Source organism: Xenopus tropicalis, chromosome 9, assembly GCF_000004195.4.
Source record: "Xenopus tropicalis strain Nigerian chromosome 9, UCB_Xtro_10.0, whole genome shotgun sequence".
Taxonomy (NCBI): domain Eukaryota; kingdom Metazoa; phylum Chordata; class Amphibia; order Anura; family Pipidae; genus Xenopus; species Xenopus tropicalis.
In genome coordinates this window covers 28,800,756-28,826,208 of record NC_030685.2, presented here as the reverse complement: position 1 = coordinate 28,826,208, position 25,453 = coordinate 28,800,756, and the positions used below count along the sequence as shown (strand labels likewise).

Below are 25,453 nucleotides of genomic sequence, written 5' to 3'. Positions count from 1 at the left end.
GGATTTGTTGGGTAACATTAATGGTCATGTCTGCCATACGTGTTCATCATTTATGCAGCCTTGGAATTTCAACTGTCTAGTTGCTATGGCCCAATTACCCTGGCAGCCAAGCAGCAGCTTGGAAGGCACAATGGAAGATCCGTATGAAAGGACTGGAAAAATAAGATACAAATTAAGAATTACAATGAAATTGAATGGCCCCTAACAACCAGATAGGATTTTTAACTTCAGGCTGGAAATAGGTAGAACAGGAGCTTTGATAATGCAAAAATCATGAAAAATAATGCAAAAGGATGGCAAAAACTTAATTGATTTTAGTCAACATATTTGGTGGACTATGATGGCACCCTGTACGTACTCATTTGTTTCCTACAAAAGAGAACCTTTGAACCCAGGGTGTATATTGTAATGTTTGCCTTCTCAATTTTCACTCCATGTTTTTTTTTTTTTTTTTTTTTTTAACATTTAGGATGAAACGGGAGCATATCTGATAGACAGAGACCCTACATATTTTGGTCCAGTATTAAACTATTTGAGACATGGGAAACTTGTGATAAACAGAGACCTAGCAGAAGAAGGTAAGTGTGCCCTTTTCAGTTATCCGGGTATGCAGATTTGGCTCTGGATAAAGCTGTGCTGATGTTTCACCATTTGGGGAATGGCACTTAGTAGGGGGAAAATACATATCCAGGCGTCTGGCTTGTATCAACAGAATGCTAGTTACAATGTGCAGCCCAGACAAGCATATTATAACAGGCTTAGATTGGAGCAAGAAAAAGGATTTAGTAGGTAGGTAAACAGGAATTTTGTCTTCATAAAACATTTTCTACGATTTATGATCTTGAGCATTGCTTAGGATTCAAACCCTGCTATTTATAAAGTGTTAGTGGATTCGGTGCAGCCCTACTGCTATTTTCTGAAATTTTCAAAAATTTTAAGGATTCGTCCAGTAGCGTGGATTTGGTGCAACCCTAGTTAGAAGTAACTGTGCTAAGAGAATTTTCTTAGATAAGGAATCACCTACATATGCACCTGAGGAAGGCTGGTTTGGCTGAAAACATGTAGTGTAGTTAATTTAAAGGCTTTAAGAGCTAGGGGCGTTCTGCTTGCCATGGATAGAAATGAATACAACTATTTTTATTGGATGCACTGGGAGCCATGACTGAAGCACTGAAGTCTGGCTTGCCATTCAGTAGTATGGGGAGTGAAGGCAGGAGGGAGATTTATATTGTTTGACTGTTCTCTGCATCATCACACTAAAGCCCTGTGTGCCCAAGGCTATGTTGGACTTCATTTACCAATCTATTTCCAATTGCCTGTCCCAAATAAAGTCCTTAATCCAGTGATGATTAATATTGCTGCTAAATGTTTTAACTTTATTTAGTGCTCTGAAAGCCTTTCTTTTTTTAACTTTCTATTCTGACCATGTCTGAACTTGAATTTCCTGTTTACCCGGTACGATTTGAGGGTGTGAGACTTGCATTTACCCTATAATCATACTAGCAACCACCCTTTGTGTGTCTGGGACTTTCTATTCTATTTGTCTCCAGAATGAAGTTTTCATTGCTTGTCTTACTGGCGTTCAATCAAATGCCTGGATCTATTGAACATTGGTCCACAAACAGCTGATTTTTATTTCTCCATGAAAGGGATTGTTTACCTTTTAAATTAACCAAGTATGACATAGAAACTGATATTCTGAGACCATTTCTAATTTTTTATTTTTGACTGTTTCAGATGTTTAGCTTTTTGTTCAGCAGTTCTCCTGGTTGGATTTTCAGCAGCTGTCTTGTTGCCAAGGTCTTATTTACCTTAGCAACCAGGCAGCAGATTGTATGAGAGACTAAAATATAAACGACAGGGACTGAATAGACGGATAAGGATTAATAATTGGCAATTATAATAAAACTGTAAGCTCAGAGATTTGGCTGCGGGGGTCATTGGTCAAATGGATCCCCATTTGAAAGCTGGAATGATGTAAATAAGGAATGCAAATAATGCAGAAATTTTAAAAAATTAAGACCAATTGCAAAGTTGCTAGGGATGAGACATTCTATAACATACTAGAAGTTAACTTAAAGGTGAACAACCCCTTTATTTTGGGTGTCCAGTAGCTATGGGGTGGCTTTTTAAAAACATTGGGCCAAGCAGGTTCCTACTACTGAATCTTCAATTTCCTAGGTACATTCAAATAAAGATTTTTACCTTTTTGCAGAAGTTTATTTTTCTGAAATCTTCACTATTCCTGCTAAATCTGCTTTCATATAGGTGTTCTGGAAGAAGCAGAATTCTATAACATTACATCGTTAATTAAACTAGTTAAGGACAGAATACGGGAAAGAGACAGCAAAACGTCACAGGTAAGGCTCACTGATATTTTGGCGACACATTTCCTGTAAATGTTTCTAAACATAGATTTGCTTTAAAATGTCTCTTGTGCCCTTTATTCTTTGTGCACGGTCGGTGTAACAAGACCTAAGTGTTGACGAATAGGAATGTTTGTTTTCTTCCCCTCTCTGAGACTGTTGCTCATATCTCACGTGGGTTCCAGTATACACTTTCAGATTATAAGCCTTTACCCTTGGCTTATTGTCACCTTAGGCTTTCGGATCAGTGCCAGATAAGAACACTGCACTGGCATCTATTTTTAGTCAGTACAGTATCTTGTGTGCTTAAGTATGAGGTCAACTGGGGATGTATCACATCCTTTACTTCTCTACCATTCAGCCCACTTGTCAGTTCACAAAAGTTTATTGATGCTTTATACTTTAGAGAATGAGTAATGCCTAGAAATGATGTCTTCCCCCCCCCCCCCCCCCCTTGTTATTAGCATCACCATTTTGATGGTTGCTATTTCAGTGTATCCAACCATTGCACAGCTGCAAAACTCATTATCTGCATGGGAGAGTTGTCATTAAGCAAAACTTTGTTTCTGTGCTTTCAAAGCAACGTTCCATCTCTGCAAATGTTTTTTTATGGTCCTTCGTGTTTATTAAGTCTGCTTTTACATACTTTACCAATTTGCCAAAGATATTTGCTTTGGGCCTCCATCCCAAGGTGTGTAGTGGCGCCCGTAGAGAAAGCTTATTCCAAGGAGAGTAGTACAGCTGCTCCTACTCCCTTTTTATATTAAGATACACAGAAAAACAGTACTCGGGACAATCAAGCTATGTCCCTATAGCTGGTCGTACTTTATAACCGTTTTGTCCAACTTCTGAGGTACAGAGGGCCCAACCTTTTCTGCCCTACATGGTGGAGGCTGAAAATGGAAACCGCTTTTTTTTTTATAAACTATACCCACTTTAAACCACACCTATTTTATCACAAAGCTTTTAAGACTATACCCATAACAATGGTGGACAGCACTGCTTGTTTGGCAAGAAGGTCACCAAATGAGCAAATCCCTATATGCACACCCAAGGTGGTCAATATCAGGCTATTTAGGGCCAAAATTGGATACAGGCTGTCGAGCCGAGGACTGCGTTATCAAGCTGATGCAGTTCTTGATCCAGTGGAAATATCAAAGCTGCCCCATCAACATTTGGGCAATTTTTAGCTAGATATCAGTCAGGTGGCCTTCGGAGGGCCCAATACTTAAGCAGATAAGCTGCCAAATTGGTCTTAAAGGGGCTGAATCTGCAGCTTAAATCTGCCTGTGTATGTCCATCTTTCCTTTGTGCTTAACTGTACATGAGAACCCCCCCATTTTTACATGGGGCCAGAAAAAAGGGTGTAAAATTTGTATAAAATAACTGAAAACTTAAAATCACAGTATGTGAAAACTGAGGTTTCACTGTAATTGCCTTATATAGTGCAAGGCAAAAGATAGTAGATAAGCCTGAGCCCCAGGGTTAAGACAAGTGGGTAAATCAGAATCTGCTTTTCAGGTTGGTATGTATTTATATCTTGCTTGTTAGGTGTCAAGGTTGGGTGCTTTCAGCTCGCTGGACCTTTGAGTGACATGTAGATATGCGTTTGTTTTTTTTTTTGTTTTTTTAACCTGAAGTATTTCTGCACAGACTATAGCAGTTTTTCAGACATATCCACTCCTTCGCCATCCCTTCTGCTTTTGTTCCACTGTTCTTATTCAAGCGTGTCCTGGAGATGCAGCCGATGTCACTTCTTGACTTCACTGTAGTCCTGCAACTGCTGGCATTTCAGTAAACGGGGATAGAAAATGCACAAAATGTTCCATAGATGGAAATCCTCAGCAGCAGATACTGGACAACATTAACAAAGTGCCCTCCGTTTATAAATTATCTTGGGGAAGAGCAGACAAAACAATCATTGAGCTGCACATTGACGTCATTGGATAATGAATCTCCATTTTATCCGTGGCAGTTAATACTAACAATATCTCTTGCCTGTCCTGACTTGCAGATCTGCCTGCTGTTGAGGGTGTTTACCCTTCGGTGGGATCATCAGAGATACATTTCAGCAGCAAAGAAACAAAATGTGAGAGTGCAGCAGCTGATAAGCATTAATCACGAAATAAGCTCAGGGAATTCCTATATAGAAAACTGTATAAGCTAATTAGTGTGGCTGCAGACATGGTGCCATTCTGGGAAAGGAGGAGTCTGAGCAGCAGAGACTGTGAATGCAGGCTAAAAGCTAATAGATTTATCTTGTTGATAGAAGATTAAAGCTGGCCGTACACGTTCAGACTTTAGTTTTCTTCCAACGAATATTCGGATATGGTGGTACGTTTTAATGCAGTGCTCTAAAACTAACATTCAGACTGAAATTGTGGGATAAAGCCTTTAAAATACAAATTGAAGGATGTTCTGAACATGAAATAGTTGGCAGACACCAATTGTACAAAAGTGACTTCCACTGTAGGTCTCCAAAGTATATTGTCAGATACACAATATATGCGCAGATTTTATCAGCAGTCGACTGAATTTTTTTAACCTGGCCAATCGACTAAATAACCGAACGCCATGGTGTGAAAATTATCGGGACGATAATTCTGAGCCCACACACTGTCCGAAAATTGCACAAAACTAGGTTTCATACGATTTTATCTGTACTTGTATGGCCAGCTTAAGGCTAGAAAGGGAATAATCATTGGAAATCCCAAATGTTTTATTTTCTAAAATAATTCCTCTTTTTGTTAAATGTGGTTATGAGGGAATGGGTTTTTTTTTACCTTGTGTTGCATTTGATTATATAGCAGCCCTTCATGTTTTCCAAGACACAGTTCACTGCTCTTCTCTGCATCACTCCAAATTTCCATTGTGCCTTGCAGGTGCCGGTAAAACACGTCTATAGAGTTCTTCAGTGTCAAGAGGAGGAACTGACGCAAATGGTTTCAACAATGTCTGATGGATGGAAGTTTGAACAGGTAATCACGGTTTAATATCTTGCCTTTTTGAAGTGAGCTCATTTGAGCCTTTGACACTCCCAATAGACAGGGCTGCATCTCTCTAATTTATGGACAATAGGAATCCTGTTATGTACCCCTCTGAGAGCAGCAAAATATTTATATTTGTCAGTCTGCTGGCCAAATATTAAGAGGCTGATTTATCAAAATTTGAGGGTTTTTTTCACAACTTGAGAAAAATGTAAACTTGAATATACTTGAATATTCTTGAGAACCACAAATAGTATGTATTAAATAAAAACTCTAGTAACGCGTAAAAGTTGCCAAGGTATAATAAAAGTCAATGAGAATTGTCTCTAACATTCAAGATTTTTAGTCTCATTGAAAATAAATGGAACAATATGTTTCTCCTGTTTAACAAAATGCACACGGGAATATTCTGTTGGATTCACAAATTTTGAATTGATAAATCTGCCCCTTAATGACATCTGTGACAGACCTCAAAATGATGAGTCTTGAAGAAATTGGGTCTACATTTTTGCACTCAGCAATAGCATTGCAGGATTCCTAGGTACTACTATGTTCAATCAGACCTCTCTTCTGTGCAAGTTCAGCTGCTAACATGCTTACTAATGTCTTTTAATCCTGGTGGTATTTTGACACCCAACATGATGTGGATTTAAAAAAAAAAAAAGCTTTTAAGTCACCCTCTGAAATGTTCATTTTAAAAACATTATCTTTGGAATCAAGCACTTATGTTGCAGCTTATACAACAATTCTGGGAAACTTTGTACATTTGCCATTAGACCTAGTAATGTATTATTTAAATACAAGTCATGTCTGCTTATCTTAACTTACAGGGTAACATTGCTCAGCCTATGATTTGTTTTACTTTCATTTTAGTGCTGAGGCGCAGGCATTAAATTTCAACAAGAACAAGCACTTGTCTCTGAGGCATTTATGTATTGATTGGTGCTGCAGAGCCTTCATTACAGTTCCATTTGAGTACTGTACCACTGCTAGCCTAATTAGCACATTGAGGTGATGCCTCTAAATGGACCTGCTATTCTCGCCCAAAGTGCAGTTGTTTAAAAGGCTAAAGATTCTTTTGTGACCATTAACTGCACAGAAATGTATTGCAACCATGTAAACACCTCTCTCAGGCATTGTAGGTTGTTTGAATATGTTGGGTTCCACAGGTGGGATCATCCGTAAGATTTTATGGTCATTTCAAAAAGGGGGTTAGAGGAGTGTCCAACAATACATAATTGTGTCCTGCACAAACTACACATTGAGGCTTATTTGCTAGCACTGGGCAGTAACCCATACATACCAACTCGGGTAGGGGAATGGAAGCAAAAATAATTGGTTAGTATGGGTTGCTACCCAGTGTTGATAAGCAAGCCCCACAGTTTATATTCTTTATAAGGTCCATTGACTTCAATGTGTTTTGCAAACCTTTGCAGTTGAGAATTTTTCAGCAAAACAACATGGTGGTGGTTGTCAACCAACCAATTCTAGTGGTGCTGAGGCTGACAGGGTTTTGAAGGAAAGAGTTATGCTGTTGTGCAGAAAGGAGATGCTGAGAGGACAAGGATGCTGTTTGTTTATAGCAGAAGTTAATGGAGCAATCTGCCAAAGTTGCTTTCAGAGCGCATTGCTGGCCGGACAATGCTTAGTGCTGTATTGTGTGTGCTGTCCAGCCGGCAAGTCTCATTGAAACCTACATTGGCAGCATATTTCATTAAGTTCTGCTATAAACACAGCAGCTCTGTCTTCTCCGCATCTCTCTATAAAGGAGGAGTATTGTTATATGCAAGAGGGCAAGTTAACCCTTTTTCAAAAGCTTTACGTTCAGCAGTGCTTTAATATTACACTGCAGTCAGAACGTTGGTGTCCTGTCTTGATATAGCACCTTCAGCCATGGATGCTCAAAGTACTTAGAAATGAAACTGATGTGGTGGCATTACAATGTTGAGAACATTTTGTAAAAAAATCTCATACAATGAATATGGAGCTGTTCGATCAGAAGCTACATTGAGCACACATGTTCTACCAGTGTGTGCTTACAGTTCCATAAGGTCACAATTCTTTATATGGCTTTTTTTATTTACTTAAGTACAACAATGTCTTTCCTTGCAGTGAAGTTAAATTTATAATGTAGTGTGTAGTTTAGTGACCTTGATGCAATAACTGCACTACAAGTAGACCCCACATTGGTAGTCTGGCCTCACACAGTTACTAGAATTACTGATGGTTTGGCAAGTCATTCTGCTGACAGCTATAGCGCATATCTTTGTCCTGCAGACGTGCACAGAGTCATTTTTCTTCCGGGTGTTGGCATGTACTGGCCTGCACACACACAACCACTGTAAAGTCTCTAAGTATATGTCATAAATTGCCATTATTATAAGCCACTTTCACATAAAATGAAAGCTATTTGGTTCGGTGGATTTCTGTCTAGTTTTCAGAATGTTGAAAAGCAAGCAGAAGGATTTAAATTTAAGTTTTTGTAAACTGGGCACTAAGTTTGCCCAGGAGCAGTAACCCATAGCAACCAATAAGATGTTTGCTTTTCAACAGGTGACCAGTTAATGCTGCCTGCTGATTGGTTGCTAGGGGTTATTGCTCCTGGGTAAACTTAGGGGCATATTTATTATTCGCCACACATCACCGTGTAAAATCGGCGTAATTGTTTTATGCGTTTTTTTCTTCCACCGAAACTTATGGAAAATAACTGCTTAATATCCGGCGTTCAGATGGCGATCTTTTCCATTTATTTTACACAGCTTTTTACTCCGTTTTTTTCGGTGAATTAGTTTTACACAGCATAATAAATACGCCCCTTAGTGTCTTTTTATTACATAATACATATTACATAAGGGCATGAATACATGCTAGGTTACATTTTTTCCTGTCAAGTGATTAGTCAGGGAACACGTGTCACAAAATGGTTGCTCTGGTTTAAAAGTATAAGGGAGCTGTGTTTACTGATGTATGCCAGTTTGCCAAGATTCTTTTAATATGTCCCTTCTGATACAGTATATAATCTGTTGGGGTACATCCTCCTGTCCATTATCCTAATATTTTCTCCCTCCTTTTTAAGTTGGTCAGTATTGGCTCCTCCTACAACTATGGAAACGAAGATCAGGCAGAGTTTTTGTGTGTTGTGTCGAAAGAGTTACAAAACACCCAATATGGCACAACTAGCGAGCCAAGCGAAAAAGCAAAGGTATGTTTTCTGACATGTGGATATTTTTTTTTTTTTTTTTAAATGATTTTTAGAATATGTAAATACTGTCCTGCACACAGGAAATCTGAAACATGCCCCTTCCTTTTGCCTTGTTACATTTTTGCTTTGCAGATGTGCTCCATTCAAGTGTTAATTGTTACAGCAAGGTCTGAGAAAAGCAGATCTATGCTACGTGTGACTTTGCCTTTTAGTTTCCCTATTACCGATTGTTACTAGTTGTTGCAAATGCAGATACTAGTTTTAATGTTTTTTTTAAAAAAAAGTAAGTTATGGATATAAATAATTTTAATAAGAATAATACCAGAACCAGAAAAATATTTTGAAACTCACTGGTATTTACACTATTTTAAGTGGATTGTTAACCTCCAGTGTAGGCACGCACTTATATTTCCTGGAATGAATACAGTGTGAAGGGTTTAGTAGCCTTTGCTTGTACAGCATTAAAATATGCTTTACTAACAGATAAGTCCTAGCCCAGAAAGAATGAACATTAAGGTTTTAAGCTTTGGAGTGGAAGTCTCCAGATAATTTGTTTGTACAGGCCTCCCTGTCTGACCTGTACATTCTTCAGGATTGTAAGGAGCCTCCACACCCAACAAAAATCCACTTAACTCTGGGAGTGTTTAATAAGTGTACCTGCTGCCCTGATGCCTGAAGTTGCATGGATAATTATTTGGCATGTGTCCTTCAAGTTGTGCCTGAACCCCAGAAGCATTGAATCTGCCCAGGTGCAGGCACATGCAGCTGATATTCACAAACGCTTGTATTTGTTGGTGGATATCTGATTAAATGCTTCAGAGTGCAGGCACAACAATGATTTTTTGGGGAAGTGTAGGGTGTATTGTTGGCCTGCATTTATCTGCAGGCTGACAATAAGCCCTGTGTGCACTTGTCCTTAGGTTAATGCCACACGTGGCAGATTCTCGGCCTGGATTTTGACTCTGAAATGCATTAGTATGCATTTCACAGTGAAATTGATTCTGTATGCATGCATGCACCTAGGCCAACACAGTGGCTCTGGGTGCAGACACAGAAAAGCGCTGATTCAAGCGTAAGGGTGTATTCTCAACCTGTGTTTATCTGTAAGTCGAGAATCTGCCATGTGTTACATTAACCAGCGTACAACTGCACAATTCCTTCACAATTTTTAGCTATACAGGTGAGGTTCAGGCAATAATTGAGCTTTCAGAGATAGTCACCAGTGCATTCACAGCTCAGAGATTATCATTAAAGTGTATGGTGGGGCATGTGTCAGTATTTTGTTCCTAAATCAGTTTTCCTTAACTGATCACCCTTATTCTGAAATGCAAAATACGGTTTAGCTGCTAAAGATCCTGTCTGTCTAATCTGTTTGGGCAACAGCCAGTTTATAGGATTATGGCCTGTAATGTACATGTGACTCTGTGTATAGCCAGCTTATCAAAGGCCCTGCCAGTGGCACTAATCTTTAGTATTACAGGTATGGGACCTGTTATCCAGGTATGGGACAGTTTTTTGGATAAGGGATCATTTCATAATTTGGATCTCCATAAATCTAATTACAAAAAATCACTTACACATTAAATAAACCCAATAGGATTGTTTTGCCACCAATAAGGATAAACTATCATTAAGTACAAGGTACCACTCATCACAGAGAAAAAGGAAATTATTTTTAGAAACATGAATTCAACTTTCAGGTTAAACCTGTATTCTCCTAAAACAGGGTATCTACACCACCTTAATGTCTGCCAGTAATCAGTCATGTTTATTTTTATGCACTTAAATGGTCTTTGTTCTCTTGCATCGGACACTTTCTACCTTGGAAGCCACCAGTATTCTGAAAATTTGTCATTCTTAATATGCTTTCTGTTGACCATATAGTTTTAGATGAGAAGGGCGGACAGGGCTATATAGGTGCTACTCTACATTGCATGTAGGCACTTGTCTGGAAATATGCTAGTGCTTCTTAAACTACACATTGAGGGTAGGCTATGCCTCTTTATACATTTCTATACATTTCTTTATACTCAAGTTGCCCAGGTGTTGATTTTATTCTTTTGTAGCTCTTAATTTATTTTTTTTTTTTAAGCTGGTTCAATTGCAGGCCGCTATATTCTGTGTATTTTCACATTTCTGCTTTAGTCGCATATTTATTCTTGCTTGCATGAGGTTTTTTTTTTTTTTCTTCACTTACTGGTATTTTTTCCCTGCTTCCTTTCTTTGCACATGCATGCTGCATGCTGGTACAGAGTGAGGACGAAGAGACGGATTACGATATGAATGACTCTGATTAAATTGTATTTTACTGGTGAGCTCTAGCTTTCCTTAAATTCCCTGTAGCTCCCATGTTCCACTCCTGTTCCTACCCAGCACTGCAGCTGCCCTGTTCTCTGAACCTACTTCCATTAGCGGTGTTCAGTTTTAAATTTTTTTTTTTTGGGGGGGGGGAATAAAACTTATAATTTTGGACTTTAAAAGTCTTTCAGATTAAGTTGCTTCCTGAAATGTGAAAATGTAGTTGAAGTATTGGGAATTCTGTTTCCTATGGAATACGTTAATCCAGGGTCGGACTGGGATACCGGGAAAAATCCCCGTGGGCCCCGGCGGCCCAGACCCGACCCTTGCGGCGCTCCCCTTGCCCGACCGCTCCTGCCCCGACGCATTAAATTTACGTGCTCGGGAAAGAACGTCTGGTGGGAGGCCTGCGAGGGGGGCTATGGGCGTGGGCCCTTCACCCCCCAGTTCGACCCTGCTTTAATCACTATTACACTTGAAATCTCTAATGCACAAACTAGAAAACCAGATTTGTGCTGACTCTACATCGCAAAGAGTGTTTCACCTAGACATTTTAGGTAGTGTTGGCAAATGAATTCTGTAGGGAGTGTGGGGTTTTTATTGGTCAGATGCAAAGCGCCTAACCTTACTATGTGCAATGGCAAGCATCTGCAAAGGAAACCCATCCTCTGGAGTGATGGCAATTCATGGTATGGAAAAGTCTGTTTTGCAGATGCTGGGAAAACACTTGTCTAAATACACAATGCTGACCGTTTACTCAAGGTAAAATAATGGGCTGTGTAACTCCAGGCAGTGTTAGTGTCCCCATACATCTTAAGATCATCGACATCGCCAAGCGAGCGGATCTTCTCCCGATATCCCCCACCTATGGTGGGCGATATTGGGAGAATCCAGGCTAATTCGATCGTTTGGCCCTGGCAGCTAGAATGGGCCCATGTATGGGGACCTTTAGTCAGTAGCTTTACCTTTAGTGTGCAGTGTAGTGTTATAGATGGATCAGAAGGACATTAGCTGGAGAGAGAGACTTGCAACTAAACTGGTAATGAAAGAATTAAACTGAGGAAAGACTGTCTGTTGGGGTTGTTTTCTCTAGGGGGAAAAAGTTGCTGGGAGGGGTGATTACCGTTTACCATTTACAAGTTTTTACGTTAAAAAAAAGCCACCCCATTAGAAAGAGATACTGATCTTTTCATTTGAAGCAGTAAAAATGATTCTTTGCTGTGAGGATGTGGAATGCCCTGACAAGTGATGATTGATGACCGATTTTATTAAAGGAGAATACCCTAACAATGAATATGGCTAGAAATGCAATTGTATATACTGACCTTATTGAACCAGCCTAAAGGTTCAACATCCCCGTAATAGTGTTCATTCAGTTGTCACGGGGTCACCATACTGGAATCTGTTAGAAGTGTCAGCGACATGCTCGGTGCTCTATGGGCAGCTCTGAGAGGCTAAGCTTAGGGTTTGTTACAAATTATCAAGCAGAGAATGAGGTCGGCCTGTCAGAGGGTGATTCTACAGGGCTGATTATTAAGTTCTGCTGTGACATTTATAGTGTGTGTGTGTGTGTGTGTGTATGTAAAAAATATATGTACCAGGGCTTCGGAGTCGGAGGCAATTTTGGGTACCTGGAGTCGGCAAAAAATGAACCGACTCCTACTAAATTTAAATGGGAATAAAAAAATAAATAAATAAAGCAAGTTTAAATGTCCCAATTCACAAACAGTCATAATTAATTACTTCTCTGCTATCAGAATAAAGCCCAATGCACGCAGTGCATAAACGAACACGCTGAGTGACCATGAAGCTTTTCATTGACTGTATGCTTCACTAAATGGGACGTAACGCACAGTTACGGTGCGGCAGCTCCACTGCGTCGTGTTCCACTGGGAACCCAGCCTAACTCTCACTGATAACTAGAAATACCTGTATACGTGAAGGGAATGGATAGTCCATAGTTTAAGACTGAAGCTTTAAAACATTTGAAAAACTGCTGTAATTCAGCTGTAATGTTAGCTAAAACTTTAAACATGACTATGGGATTCTAGGGAAATCATTAGAAGTAGGAGTATAGATAAAATTGTCTATCAGTTTATCAGTTCAGTCGTGTTTTAAGTGCCCCTTCCCCCCTGCCCCTTCCTGGATGTATAAAATACATTAGCACAGTGCTGTCCAACTTCTGCGGTGCCAAGGGCCGGAATTTCTCGCGCATACATGGTGGAGGGCCGCTAATGGAAGCCAGTTTTGACCACTCACCCCTTTTTAAACCACACCCACTTCAAACCACACCCATTTTATCACAATGGTGGTAGTGCAGCAAAAACCCAAAGGCTTGGTCCTCACTGCAGGGATATCAACCATCATTCATATGTGAAAAAATTATATTATGTCATATTAAGACACACCCTAAAATCCATATGACTCCTCCTCCCCTGTGGATAGCACAGCAACCCCCAGCATATAATTACACACCTTAGGGACCATTTAATGGCTATTTCCAACTGCTAACAAACTCCCAGAACAAACCCCTGCCAGGTTCACCTCCCACAGGCACCATAGGGTAGAAAGAGTATATGGCACACACAGGCAGCACTCTGCCTGCCCTACGCTACCTGTGTGTGCCATACTCTGCCTGCCCTATGCTGCCTGTGTGTGCCATACTCTGCTCTACCCTGCCTGTGTGTGCCATACTCTCCCTGCCATATGCTGCCTGTGTGCCATACTCTGCCCTACCCTGCCTGTGTGTGCCATACTCTCCCTGCCATATGCTGCCTGTGTGTGCCTTTGCCATACTCTCCCTGCCATATTCTGCCTGTGTGTGCCATACCCTGCCTGCCCTGCCTGTGTGTGCCATACTCTCCCTGCCATATGCTGCCTGTGTCTGCCATACCCTGCCTGCCCTGCCTGTGTCTGCCATACTCTCCCTGCCATATTCTGCCTGTGTGTGCCATACCCTGCCTGCCCTGCCTGTGTGTGCCATACTCTGCCTGTCATATGCTGCCTGTGTGTGCCATACTCTCCCTGCCATATGCTGCCTGTGTGTGCCATATGCTGCCTGTGTGTGCCATATACTCTCCCTGCCCTATGCTGCCTGTGTGTTCAATACCCTCCCTGCCCTATGCTGCCTATTTGTGCCATACCCTCCCTGCCCTATGCTGCCTATGTGCCATACTCTGCCTTCCCTATGCTGCCTATACACAGGCAGCATAGGCCAGGCAGTACTTACAATGTCTGAGGTGTGAACAGACGAACAATGTGGGTGATTACAGCCTGAGCAGGAGGTGTGAACAATGCAGGGGGTGAACAATGCACAGATTAAAAAGTGTGAACAGTACAGGGGATTAGATGTTTAAATACAGAGGGATTACAGCCTGAATCTGAGGTGAGAACCATGCAGTTAATCTCAGTACTGATACCATTTAAAGTGGGCCGCCAGTTGGACAGCACTGCATTAGCATATTAAAAAGAGAGGAGTCGGAGTCGGGAGTATCAGAAACTGAGGAGTCGGAGAATTTATCTACCGACTCCACAGCCCTGATATATACACAGTATATTGTCAGTCGGCCCCTAAGCTCAGTAACTGACAGCAGCACAGAGAATGTGCAGTGAATCGGCAGAAAAGATGATGGGGAGCTACTGGGGCATCTTTGGAGGCACAGATCTTCTCCTTTAGATTTCCTTTAATGCCTTTAAGAGCCGCTTAGATGATAAAACAACCAAAATATCCATGTCTCTAGTGATCTCGATGGTTAGCTTATTGTAGGTATGTATGTACACAACTATGGCTGGGGTTCTCCATTGTTTTGGATATGGCCTCTGGTTCCAGTAAAATCAAACCTTAATGCTTAAACATACCCTTTCATTTCTGGTAGTTCTTTGCTTCCTACCTTGTGGAAACAGTTTGGGGATGGCCCTTTTGTGTTTCAGCACAATACTTTAATTCCCAAAGTACCATCTGAATAGAATTGGTTTGCTCAGTTGGGTATATGGGTAGCTATGATATAACCGCAGGGCTGTCTGGCAAGCAAAGCTCCTTTTGTCCCTGTTTTGTTTTTAGGATGTGGAGGAGGTATATTGCAGGTACTTAAGTCGTTTTGTATACGACATCACGACCCAAAATAGTCTGATCAGGGTTTTAAACAATGGGTAGCAGTTAATGGAGAAAAGAAAAATATGATTTGGTTTCTGAAGGTGGCCATACAAAGGCTGGTACTAGCTGCTGGTTCGGCCCTTCCAGACCAATTTGGCAGGTTTTGGCCCATGGATGAGGGCAATCTGATAGCCTTAATGACTGATGCCAGGATAGATAGCTATTAGGTTTGAGAACCACATCAGCCCACTGATGCAGTCCTTTTCCAGCAAGCTCCAATAAACCCCTGTTGTGATCCAGTTGTTGTGGATAGCCAAATACGGCAGAAATCTACTCATTTGGCAACCTCCTTAAATGGGTTTAGTATTTGCATGCCCAGCTTCTGCATTATGCCTTTTTTACATCTTGTTTAAAGTTTCTTTTTACACTTTTTTTTTTTTTTCCCCATCCAAAGGCTCCATACAACAAACACACCGGTATTCTTCATTCTTTTCTACTAAGCAACAATACCTTGCAAGACTGATACATGTGACATTAGCCTGTGCGGCAATCTGTCTGAAGGCCAAACAGATTGCTACTCTGAGCCCCTAATACAATACCCATCTGTTCAGCCTGACATGTTATGGCCACATTTCTATTGTTTTGCTTCTTTCAGTCTGACAGCAGGAGTGAAAGAGGCTGTAGCTTCTTTTTACTCCATCTGTCCGTGCACTGCCCAACATGAGCGAACCAGAGACTTTCCTCGCACATTCTTAGCTCTCCAACCTAAATTAGGCGCCCGGTGCAAACTGCTAAGAGGGATTGGCACCCTCCCAAAATCCAAAGTAGCAACAAATGCAATGGCACTCAGAGCTGCAAATGGGACAAGCCCTTTAAATCAAACTTTATTGCGGAGTTGCGACGTTTCGGGGCCAAATAACCCCTTTATCAAGCATACAGATCAGTATATATGTACTATATATATAATGAAAAGGGCTTTAAGCCTCCATACACACACACTGACAAAACTTTTAAAAAAATATTGGTAAGTCTGTAAGGCTTATGGCACATATAATATATCCAACATTGCTGTTTCTCTAGTGTCGAGTCTCTTTAATTTAAATGTAAACCAGCTATCATCATTGGTGACTGCTGGATTTTAGCCCGAAAATGCTCAAGCTGAATACTAAGGTTTATGGATAATCTATTTATACTACTTCAAAGTTGCATGAAAAAGTAAATTACTAAACCTGTATGAATATTTTGAATTTCCTAGTGTTTGCTTGCTGTGAAACTTGGCCTCAAGCTAAAATGGCCAGAAAATGTAAAGACAGATATGTATTATACTATGTTTACAAAGTTTTTTTGTAACAAACCCATCAAACAGCACTAAAAGGGGGCCATTCACAGGCAGATTTCAGCTGCCAATTTGGGTCCCAGAGGGCCTACCTAACAGATATCAGGGCTAAAATTTACCAGATCTCGATGAGGCAGGTTTATTTTTCCTGTCGAATCGGGGACTGCATTGGTTCACTGATGTGGTCCTCAGTCCGACAGCCCATATACCCGCCCTAGGGCTTAACAATCGAATGAGTCCAATATCGCCCACCTTAGGTGGGCATATCGGGAGAAGATCCGTTCATTTGGTGACCTCATCAAACGAGCAGATCTTAATGTGTATAGCAACCATAAGCTCTTCACTTGAGATTTGGTGTCTATACCTTATTGTGGCTGTCACATTTGTTTCCTATCTTTGTAACTATTTATTGTTAATATATTCCTAATACTGTTTCTTTTTTTTTTTTTCTTTTTATAATTACAGATTTTGCAAGAAAGAGGGTCGAGAATGTGAAGCATTTGAATTTTTTTTTTAAAAAAAAACAAACTTTTATTTCAAGCAAAAACATTGACAAGATGCAAAGAATTTCCACACGGAAGAGCCAAGCGAGGGGGAGATCTGCTTTAGCTAACATAGTATAGTGGCCGTTTTGGGAACGTATTCTTGAACGGATGCTTCAAACCTTAATAACGGGAATGGGTTTAAAAATAGAAAAAAAAATAGGTTGTGCGGATGCAAATCTTTGCATTCTTATGCTTCTGGTGACTTGTAACTAACTATTTTATCTGTGGGTTTTTCTTTTGCAAAGTTGTATAAATCTTGGGCAGACCCACACAGACTGTCTTTGCGATATATATCGAAGTATAAAATAGGTGGCAAACTGACAGGCTTTACAGTGATTGTATGGCCCATAACACCCATAAGTGTGCTATTAGAGACACTAACCAGGCCACTCTGTGGTCTAGCTATTGGCACAATGAGTCTTTGCTTATTAAAGCATTACTGACTAAGGCAGCTTGTTGCAGAAAGAAATAACTAAGCCGTATGTACTCATGTTGGCATATTCTAACAAGGCCTTTAATCTTATTAAGCGAAGGAAAAAGCATGCCCAACATATTCTGCACTTGTCTATTGCTGCAAAAAAGTTTTTACATATAGAGAACTGCTTTTCTTGACTGCAAATATGCTAAGCTCCAGATACGCTGGTGGCATTTCTCATTTTGAATTTGTGGGGGGGGGGGGGGGTTGTTTTTATTTTTGTAGTTTTTTCCTTCCATAAACTGATTGTTTTGTTTTTTCTGTGAGTGAGAGATGTAACTTTTCTGCCTGTAATGATGACTTTTGGCCCTGGGAGTAATGCTAAGCATGTTTAGTCTGGTATGGCTAATCATCATTGGATTTCTTTATTTCCCAACATGCTGGCCTTTGTATTTGCTAAAGTATGTATTAAGGCAGCTGTGTGCCTGCGAGTACATCGTACACTCCAACTAAACGTTAGACATTTTCAAGGAGAGAGAACAAATGCTGTTCCCACATGGCACAGGAACTTTCCTGTGTATCATTTTTACAGTAATTTTATATTAAGGAAGACATTTTAATTGTTCCATATATACATTTATCACAATGAGAATGGGACCCTGGCAAATGTCTGTTTTTAATATCGCAATATGCAGATGTTAATCTAAAGGAAGTATTGGGATGGAAAAATGTTATTTTAAAAAAAAAAATCCGTTAATCAAGCTCCTCCTGCAGAATCTTGCACTGAAATCTGTTTTTAAAAACAGCAAACTGATTTTTCTCATTTTTGAAATATGAAGTGAGGCCAGCCATCTTTTTACTTTCCCAAGTGCCCTTAGCTATGTGACTTGTGTTCTGATCATTTTCAGTCTCTTTCCTGCTGCGGTGCAAGTTGGAGTGATATCACCCTCCCTTTCCTTTCCAAGCAGCCAAACAGCATAATGATGGGAAGGTAAAAAGATAACCGCTTCTGCTAAATATTGAGCTGCCTGAACTGATAGCACCTCCATGTTTTTATTCTGCTGTCATCTTTCTGCTATTGTCTAATAGCACTGCTGGTGGAGAAACCATCCTGTGGGGTGTGGCCAATACTGCTTCCTATTCACTTTAGGATGATGGCACACTGGGAGATTTGTTGCCCACAGGAAAACTGTGCTATCTATGGGCAACAATCGCCTAAAAATTTTACATTGCTGCCAGTGGAACTCTGTTTACAATAGAAAGTGGCGTGGGTGGCTTAACTGATGAAAAAGCTGCTCCATGAACCATTAACAGAGGGTGGTAACACCACAAATACTTTAAATAGAATGAGAAGCAATGGATCCTGACTCCACAAACCTTCTAACCCTTACAAAAAGCATGTTACCTGAAACCTAGATAGGTTTCAACATTGTATAGATTAAGTCAGATATTTGCATGCTTCACCTAGTGGTAGATACGAGTATCGTACCCAGTGAGGATGGAAAGGACACAAGCCAATTCAGTGATATGACTTGGGAAATACCAAGGAGAAACAATAGCTTATCGGAAAGTAGTTCTATTGTGTAGTGCTGGTTGCTCCTAGCTCTGAATCGGGCACAATGATGGCTGCCTACGAACCAATATTACAACTAGAAAAATTTTATTCTTAAACCAATAAATTTTTAAGTGGTAGAATGAATTATTTGCAATGTACAGTGTAATTTAGTAATACAAACTACGCCATAAAACAAGACAGAATCCCTAAAACTGGCATGCTGTGTTTTTGGAGTGAGGTTGGAGGGTTCCCACTACCCATCAAGCATGTAAATTCATGTTGATCCATAAGGAGTCAAAAAAACAAAACAGCAGCCTTTAATTATATACATATGATGTGTAATATAAAGTGTTTTAAAGCAATAGATCTTTTCATCCATATGCATTCCAGCTCGCCTTGTTGAGGATTAACGTATCCATTATTTTTCGATTTAGCCTAATCTAAATCCTAATTTGTATATGCAGTTTTAGGGGGGGGGGGATTGTTTTTGTTTAACAAAAAATTAAATTGTCCAAGGTTGTGAAGTAACAGTTACTGTTTGGATTCTACTTGAGTAAACCCTGCACTAATCTTGGATTTGGTGCATCCCTGCTGCTTGCCTTTACTGCCTGGGTTACATAATGGCTCCATTGGTGCAACCAGTGCTTCAGAATACAGAGTAAGAACAGCAGGCAGGGTTCTGATGTAAGTGGGGCTAGGATTCCTTAATTCTTTTACATGTTAACTTTCAAGAAATATTCCTACTTTCATGGCTGTTAAGGCACAATGGTGCTTGCCCTTCTCTTCCTTCATGGATAAATACTAGCGCTGTATGTACATATACCCCAAGAGTAAATGTATCCTGTATATCTTACTCACGTGTAAAAACTTGGCCTGAGCTGTTTTGGGCACATTATACCCTGCTCTGCAATGATTTGGGGGTTTATTTTGTCTTATCCTTTACTAACTACTGCTGACATTATAGGTTAAAGTATCCATATTGTTGTCAAACTAAGTTACATATAGGGGCATATTTATTAAATTTGTATGTGTAATTTTCATGATTTTATTTTTTTTCTACCACAACTAAACTCAAAAAAAAACAAATGTCCCCACATTCATTTAAAAAAAAAAAAAAAAAAAATTATAAAAAAGCATAAATGAAAATTGTGGAACAAATACCTCCGTCTTGTTTACTTAATTTGTGCAATTACATGCAGAACACCCTAAACTCAAACATATATTTTACAATTTGCAAAGGATGGCTTTCACCAGCTTTTAGATGGTGGTTTCTGTACAAACCATGAAAAACTAAGTTCCAAAAATTTGGGGTCTTAGACTAATTTTAAAGACATTATTTTTGCACTTAAAGTCCGAATTGAGGAAAAGGAAAAAATACGAACGTTAATAAATCTGCTCCTAAATGTTATAAGTAACAGGAAGATTCAATGTTCCCTGCAGTTAAGTGTTGCTGGGCTAAAAACCATAGATAATGATAATATATTAGGGCTGCTTCATGCAGTTTTGTCTTCATTTTCTATTGATCGCACCATTTCTCAAGTTGTAATTTTTTTTTAACTATTCGTTTGACTCTCAAATGAACATTTTTATAATTATCAAGAGGAATGTTTCTTTTCCTGTGTAATTTAAACTTGGATGACCTTAATTATACAGGTATGGGACCCATTATCCAGAATGCTCAGGACCTTTTGCCTTCTAGATAAGGGGTCTTTCAGCAATTTGGTTCTCTATACTTTGTCTACTAAAAAATCATTTGAATATTAATTGAAAAGTAAACCCAATAGTTGTTTTGCCTCCAGGAGTATTGATTACATCCTAGTTGGGATCAAGTACAAGGTACTGTTTTGTTATTACAGAGAAAAAGGAAATCATTTTAAAAGACAATTATTTGATTTAAAAGGGAGTCTATTGGACATGAGCTTCCTGATAATGGATCCCATGCCTGTATGATGGCTGTGTCCTGTGCAAAATATGAAGATTTTCTCAAAACGTGTTTGTATTTTTATGAAAACTACAGGGGGCCACATACTAATGTTATCAAACAACGTAAAGTGTTTAAATTTTTTTTTTTTTTTTTTATCAACTGGATACACACAAAATAAAACTATGCAATTCTGCCCCCTCCATTATTTATTTTAACTTTGTTCTTCCAGTTTCCAAACTGGAATCTTCCTGTCTGGTTTAATGTGAGATGCAAAAAGCTGACCCTCAAATTACTATTCCCCTATCCCCCACATTTACATTTACAGCCATGCTTTATGGGTTGAAGTTTACCTAAAAATGACTTTAAACAAATACGGTATTATGTAATAAGTTTGCCCAGGAGAAGTAACCCATAGCAGCCAGTAAGATGTTTGCTTTTAAACATGTAACCATTAAATGCTACCTGTTGATTGGTTGCTATGGGTTACTGCTCCTGGGCAAACTTATTACAAAATACCATATTTGTTTAAAGTCATTTTTAGGTGACCTTAATTTGCTAATTAGACCTTTCATGCAACAGTCACTTACTTAAAAACGTCCGCACTACATGCAAGACCTGGGGGCACATTTACTAACCCATGAACGGGCCGAATGTGTCCGATTGCGTTTTTTTCGTAATGATCGGTATTTTGCGGTTTTTTCGTATTTTTTGCGATTTTTTTCGGCGTCTTTGCGATTTTTGCGAAAAAACGCGAGTTTTTCGTAGCCATTACGAAAGTTGCGCAAAGTCACGATTTTTTGTAGCGTTAAAACTTGAGCGAAACGTTGCGCCTTTTAAGTTTTAACGCTACGAAAAAAAGGCGCGACTTTGCGCGCAAGTGTTAACGCTACGAAAAAATCGTGACTTTGCGCAACTTTCGTAATGGCTACGAAAAACTCGCGTTTTTCGCAAAAAAAACGTAAAGACGCCAAAAAAAAAATCGCAAAAAATACGAAAAAGTCGCAAAATGTTCGTTTCCAATCGGAATTTTTGCAATTCGAAATCGTGTCTTAGTAAATCAGCCCCCTAGTATGATATAATTGAACGGACCGACGCTGAACAATTGAGATCTTTGTCATACCAACCGAACCTATTTTATTATATTACTTTTGCCATAACAGAACTGTAACATGTTTTAATATGCTACCGCAATACTGTAACCAGTTATATATAACCTCCCTCCTCAATTTTTAAACAATTGTTTTAATGGTCCAGTATTCCACTCTGTGCCCCTGCGGAGGTGGCGTCTCATTACCCTCTCGTCGTTGTTCCATGATGACTGTGCGCACTATTTGACTTAAGGGTGAAGACACATGGAGCTACTAGTAGCAGCTACTTTTTCACAGCTACTAAAGAGAAAATACCCTGCCATAGACATTACTGAGAATTGCCTCTGCTAAAACACATGTAGAGACAATTATCAATAAATGATCAGCATTGTCTATTTTAGTAGCCATGACAAGTAGCTGCTACTAGTAGCTCAGTGTGTCTTCACCCTTAGACCATTGGTACAGGGGCAGTATTGTCTTGGAATATGGGAACGCCAGCAGTCTTGTTAAATTAAAGCTAAAGCCTTGTCAATCAATTGAATAGAGGCATATTAATGCAGGGCTATAAGTGTCGGTCTGTCAGGAAAAGTAATAGTGGATACATGTTTTACAATGTCCATGATATTCAGCTCAGTTATCAGACACATTAATCATGTGATATTGAACTGCCAACCACCATGCCGGCACCAACAGTTCTCATTGTTTTTTTTTTTTTTACAGCATAATGTCTTTTCATGCCTAACCACATATGTCATTAATTATTCTTTAACATAGAATATCTTGAATAATTTAACTGTAGTTTTATAAAGTAAAAATTCAGTCATAATCAATATTATGATTACATTTGTTTAAAAAAAAAATCCCATTTGGGTTAATTCTTATTAACTGATTATTAAGCTGATTATTTCATTTCATTAAAGGGAAAGAAGAACTATTATAATGCAGTGCACAGCTTTTCCAGGTTATGGCGGACTTGTACATGGGGGACATATCTCCCGAGAGGAGCAATATTGCCGACTACCTTTGCGCACACACCCTCGCTGAACAGATTGAGAGCTTTGGTACAAGTGGTTTTCAACCAAAAAAATGTTAAGGCATTTCAAGCCAAAAAACTGATCGGTTTGGCTTTTTCTATTGAAGTAAATAGGAGGCAGCACAAGCAGCCTGGGGCATTTCTGTTACGGACCATAGACAGTGCTTGTGGGTGCTGTTGTAATTGGAGGCCTATAGCGTAAATTTGGCCTTCTGAGGCGTATAACATGTTAGAATATCTGACCCCTAACCATGAGTGTCTCAACACTGTACTAAAGGATAGATGCCGTAATAGAGAGGCTAAAACAACTGAAGATTTTTATGTGAAATGCTCCTTCAAAAATCATTCCATTGCTAGATAATGCCATCTTCGAACAAATTCCTTTTACATTATAGGGGACCAGACAAAGTAGTCTGTAACCAAGCTGCTGAATATCCACACACAACTGTTACTCTGGGGGGATGTCATGCTCTGCTTTGGGCCATAAGTACAGAATCCAAATGATGAATGTGCCTGTACTTAGAGCTGGATCTGTGGTCCTGGAACATGTTAGGAAAATGGCACCTTCTTAAAGGGCAAAGGCAAATGTCAACCAACAGCAATATAATAACCTGTGACCTTTTAAGGAATCTTTTAAACAGGTAGAATTGCAGGACTATTGTATTCAGGTCAGTCTATGCAAGAATAACCATTTCTTCCTTTTGTTTATGCCATCGGCTGTAACTTTGGAACACTGCAATGTGCCTGTTCTAGTGGGTGACCAAAATGAACAATATACATGGGCCCATAAATCATATAATTTTAGAATATTTTGTTTATATAGAGGAAGCTTTTGCTTCACTTTAAAGGGGACATAAAGGCAGCCACATAATGCAAAATTGCTCAGACTCTTGTGTTAGATTTCAGGATATTAGCAGTTGTAAGTGCTATTATGAATGAGTAACAGGAGCCCTTCCAGTTGGGGATAGGTCTGGACAGAATGGCAGAAGCCCAATTGACTGGTGCAGGAAGTGTCTCCTGTGGCAATTGATCAATGTCATAGAAGCAATCTGTACTGACCGCCAACTCCGGGCCTGCCAGTGCAGAGACGCACAAGAGCTGATGAGACAGAAGAGTGGATCTGTGACATTAGCCTTACTCTTACAGCAATGTAGCAGAAGGCACCTGCTTAAATGGGTTCTTTATCATACTGAAAGTTAATTTATAGGTAGAGAATGCTATTTTGAGACTATTTACAATTGGTTTTCATTCCTTTCTTTACAGTTTTTGCTCTTTGTTCAGCAGCTATCTTGTTGTTAGGGTCTGATTTAACCTAGCAACAAGGCAGTGGAAAGACCAGAATATGAAGAGTAGGGCCCAAGTAGAAAAATAAAATGACTAATAAAAATGGTAGCTACTTAACACTTAATTAAAGGATGTTGGAATCACTGAATTACCATTATTACCCCTTACCTCCTGTCTTTGATATGAAAGAAGACTCTTGTTGCTTATTATGGTCCAAAATAAAATGCACATTTGAATGTGTGTGTGGTGGGGGGGCAGTTTTCATATGAATTACAGGGAGTGTGTTATATGCTTCAGGAGTACCATTGTTAGCCTTAATGGCTTTAGAAATGAACATTACTCAATGAATGGCGTTTCTCGCCAAATGTACATTTCTCTTGCAGTTTCCTTTGGCAAAGGTGCTGTTGCCTTCCCTTTGTGTAACATCCAGAATTTTAACCCAATGCAAAAATAAAAATTAGAGGAAGACAGGGGTTTGCCACTTTTGCCAGAATTTTCAAAGTAATTTCAAATTGATCGATTCTCCTTCATGGTAACCCTCATTCGGGAATTTGTATAACTGCTTCCTGTTGCCATGAAAGTTTATAAGTTAAATATACAAACCTGTATACCTATATTATGCAGCCTACAGTATATAGTTCATGGCAAATATAGCTTGTGTGGAGATTCTGCCTGCTTTAGTGATCGGAGGTACACTTTTTTTATTTTGATGGAGAAATTGGTTTAGAGCAAGTGTCTTCTTCCTGCAAATGCGCAATCTTCTCCAGGAATGCTGCTCCTGCCCTGTATTTTAGTAACATTTTGACCCTGTTAATTCACATATTAGACTTAGATGGTAGAGTGCATTTCATTTAAGTGTGGAACTTTGAGTTCAGTGCCTTAGGTGTTTGTTTGCAGCATTTGAAAACACACTGTGGGAAAAGTATGTCCCAATATGGCAGCCACATTTTGTAGTAGCTGGCATTTACTCTGCTCAAGCTCTTCAGCAGGATTTACTTTATTGATGTTTTGCTCAATGGGCATTAGAATTCCATCCATATATTCGTAGTGTCCCCTCGGCTTCTAGAGAAAGTTTGTAGGGAGGCAAATTTGTCTCTTCTGCAAAGCTGGTTCAGGCTTCTTGTCTTAAGCAAATGTGCAGGGCTGTCCCAACTGGATGATTGTGGGCTGGTTGTGCCCAAGTGCAACTGCAAGTTACCCCCATTTATGTGTATAACTGGCCCACTATACACCGTTTGGCTGCACTTTTTTTTAATCGAAGAATAGGGCTATGGCTGAATGCTTTTGTTTTCTGGTAAGTTGTGAACCTGTATAAATTATAAGTTTC

General features: G+C 39.6%; 1 protein-coding gene across 1 annotated transcript in view; it reads left to right on the top strand.

The window, feature by feature from the left end:
• The window catches only part of kctd5 (potassium channel tetramerization domain containing 5), a 35,392-nt gene extending 17,413 nt beyond the window's left edge, over positions 1-17,979 (top strand). The window contains 5 exon segments of the mRNA NM_001017294.2: positions 470-578; positions 2,269-2,360; positions 5,249-5,344; positions 8,430-8,555; positions 16,748-17,979. Of these exon segments, the coding sequence (NP_001017294.1) occupies positions 470-578; positions 2,269-2,360; positions 5,249-5,344; positions 8,430-8,555; positions 16,748-16,777 (453 nt within the window). The 3' untranslated portion in view covers positions 16,778-17,979.
• The last annotated feature ends 7,474 nt before the right edge of the window (positions 17,980-25,453 follow it).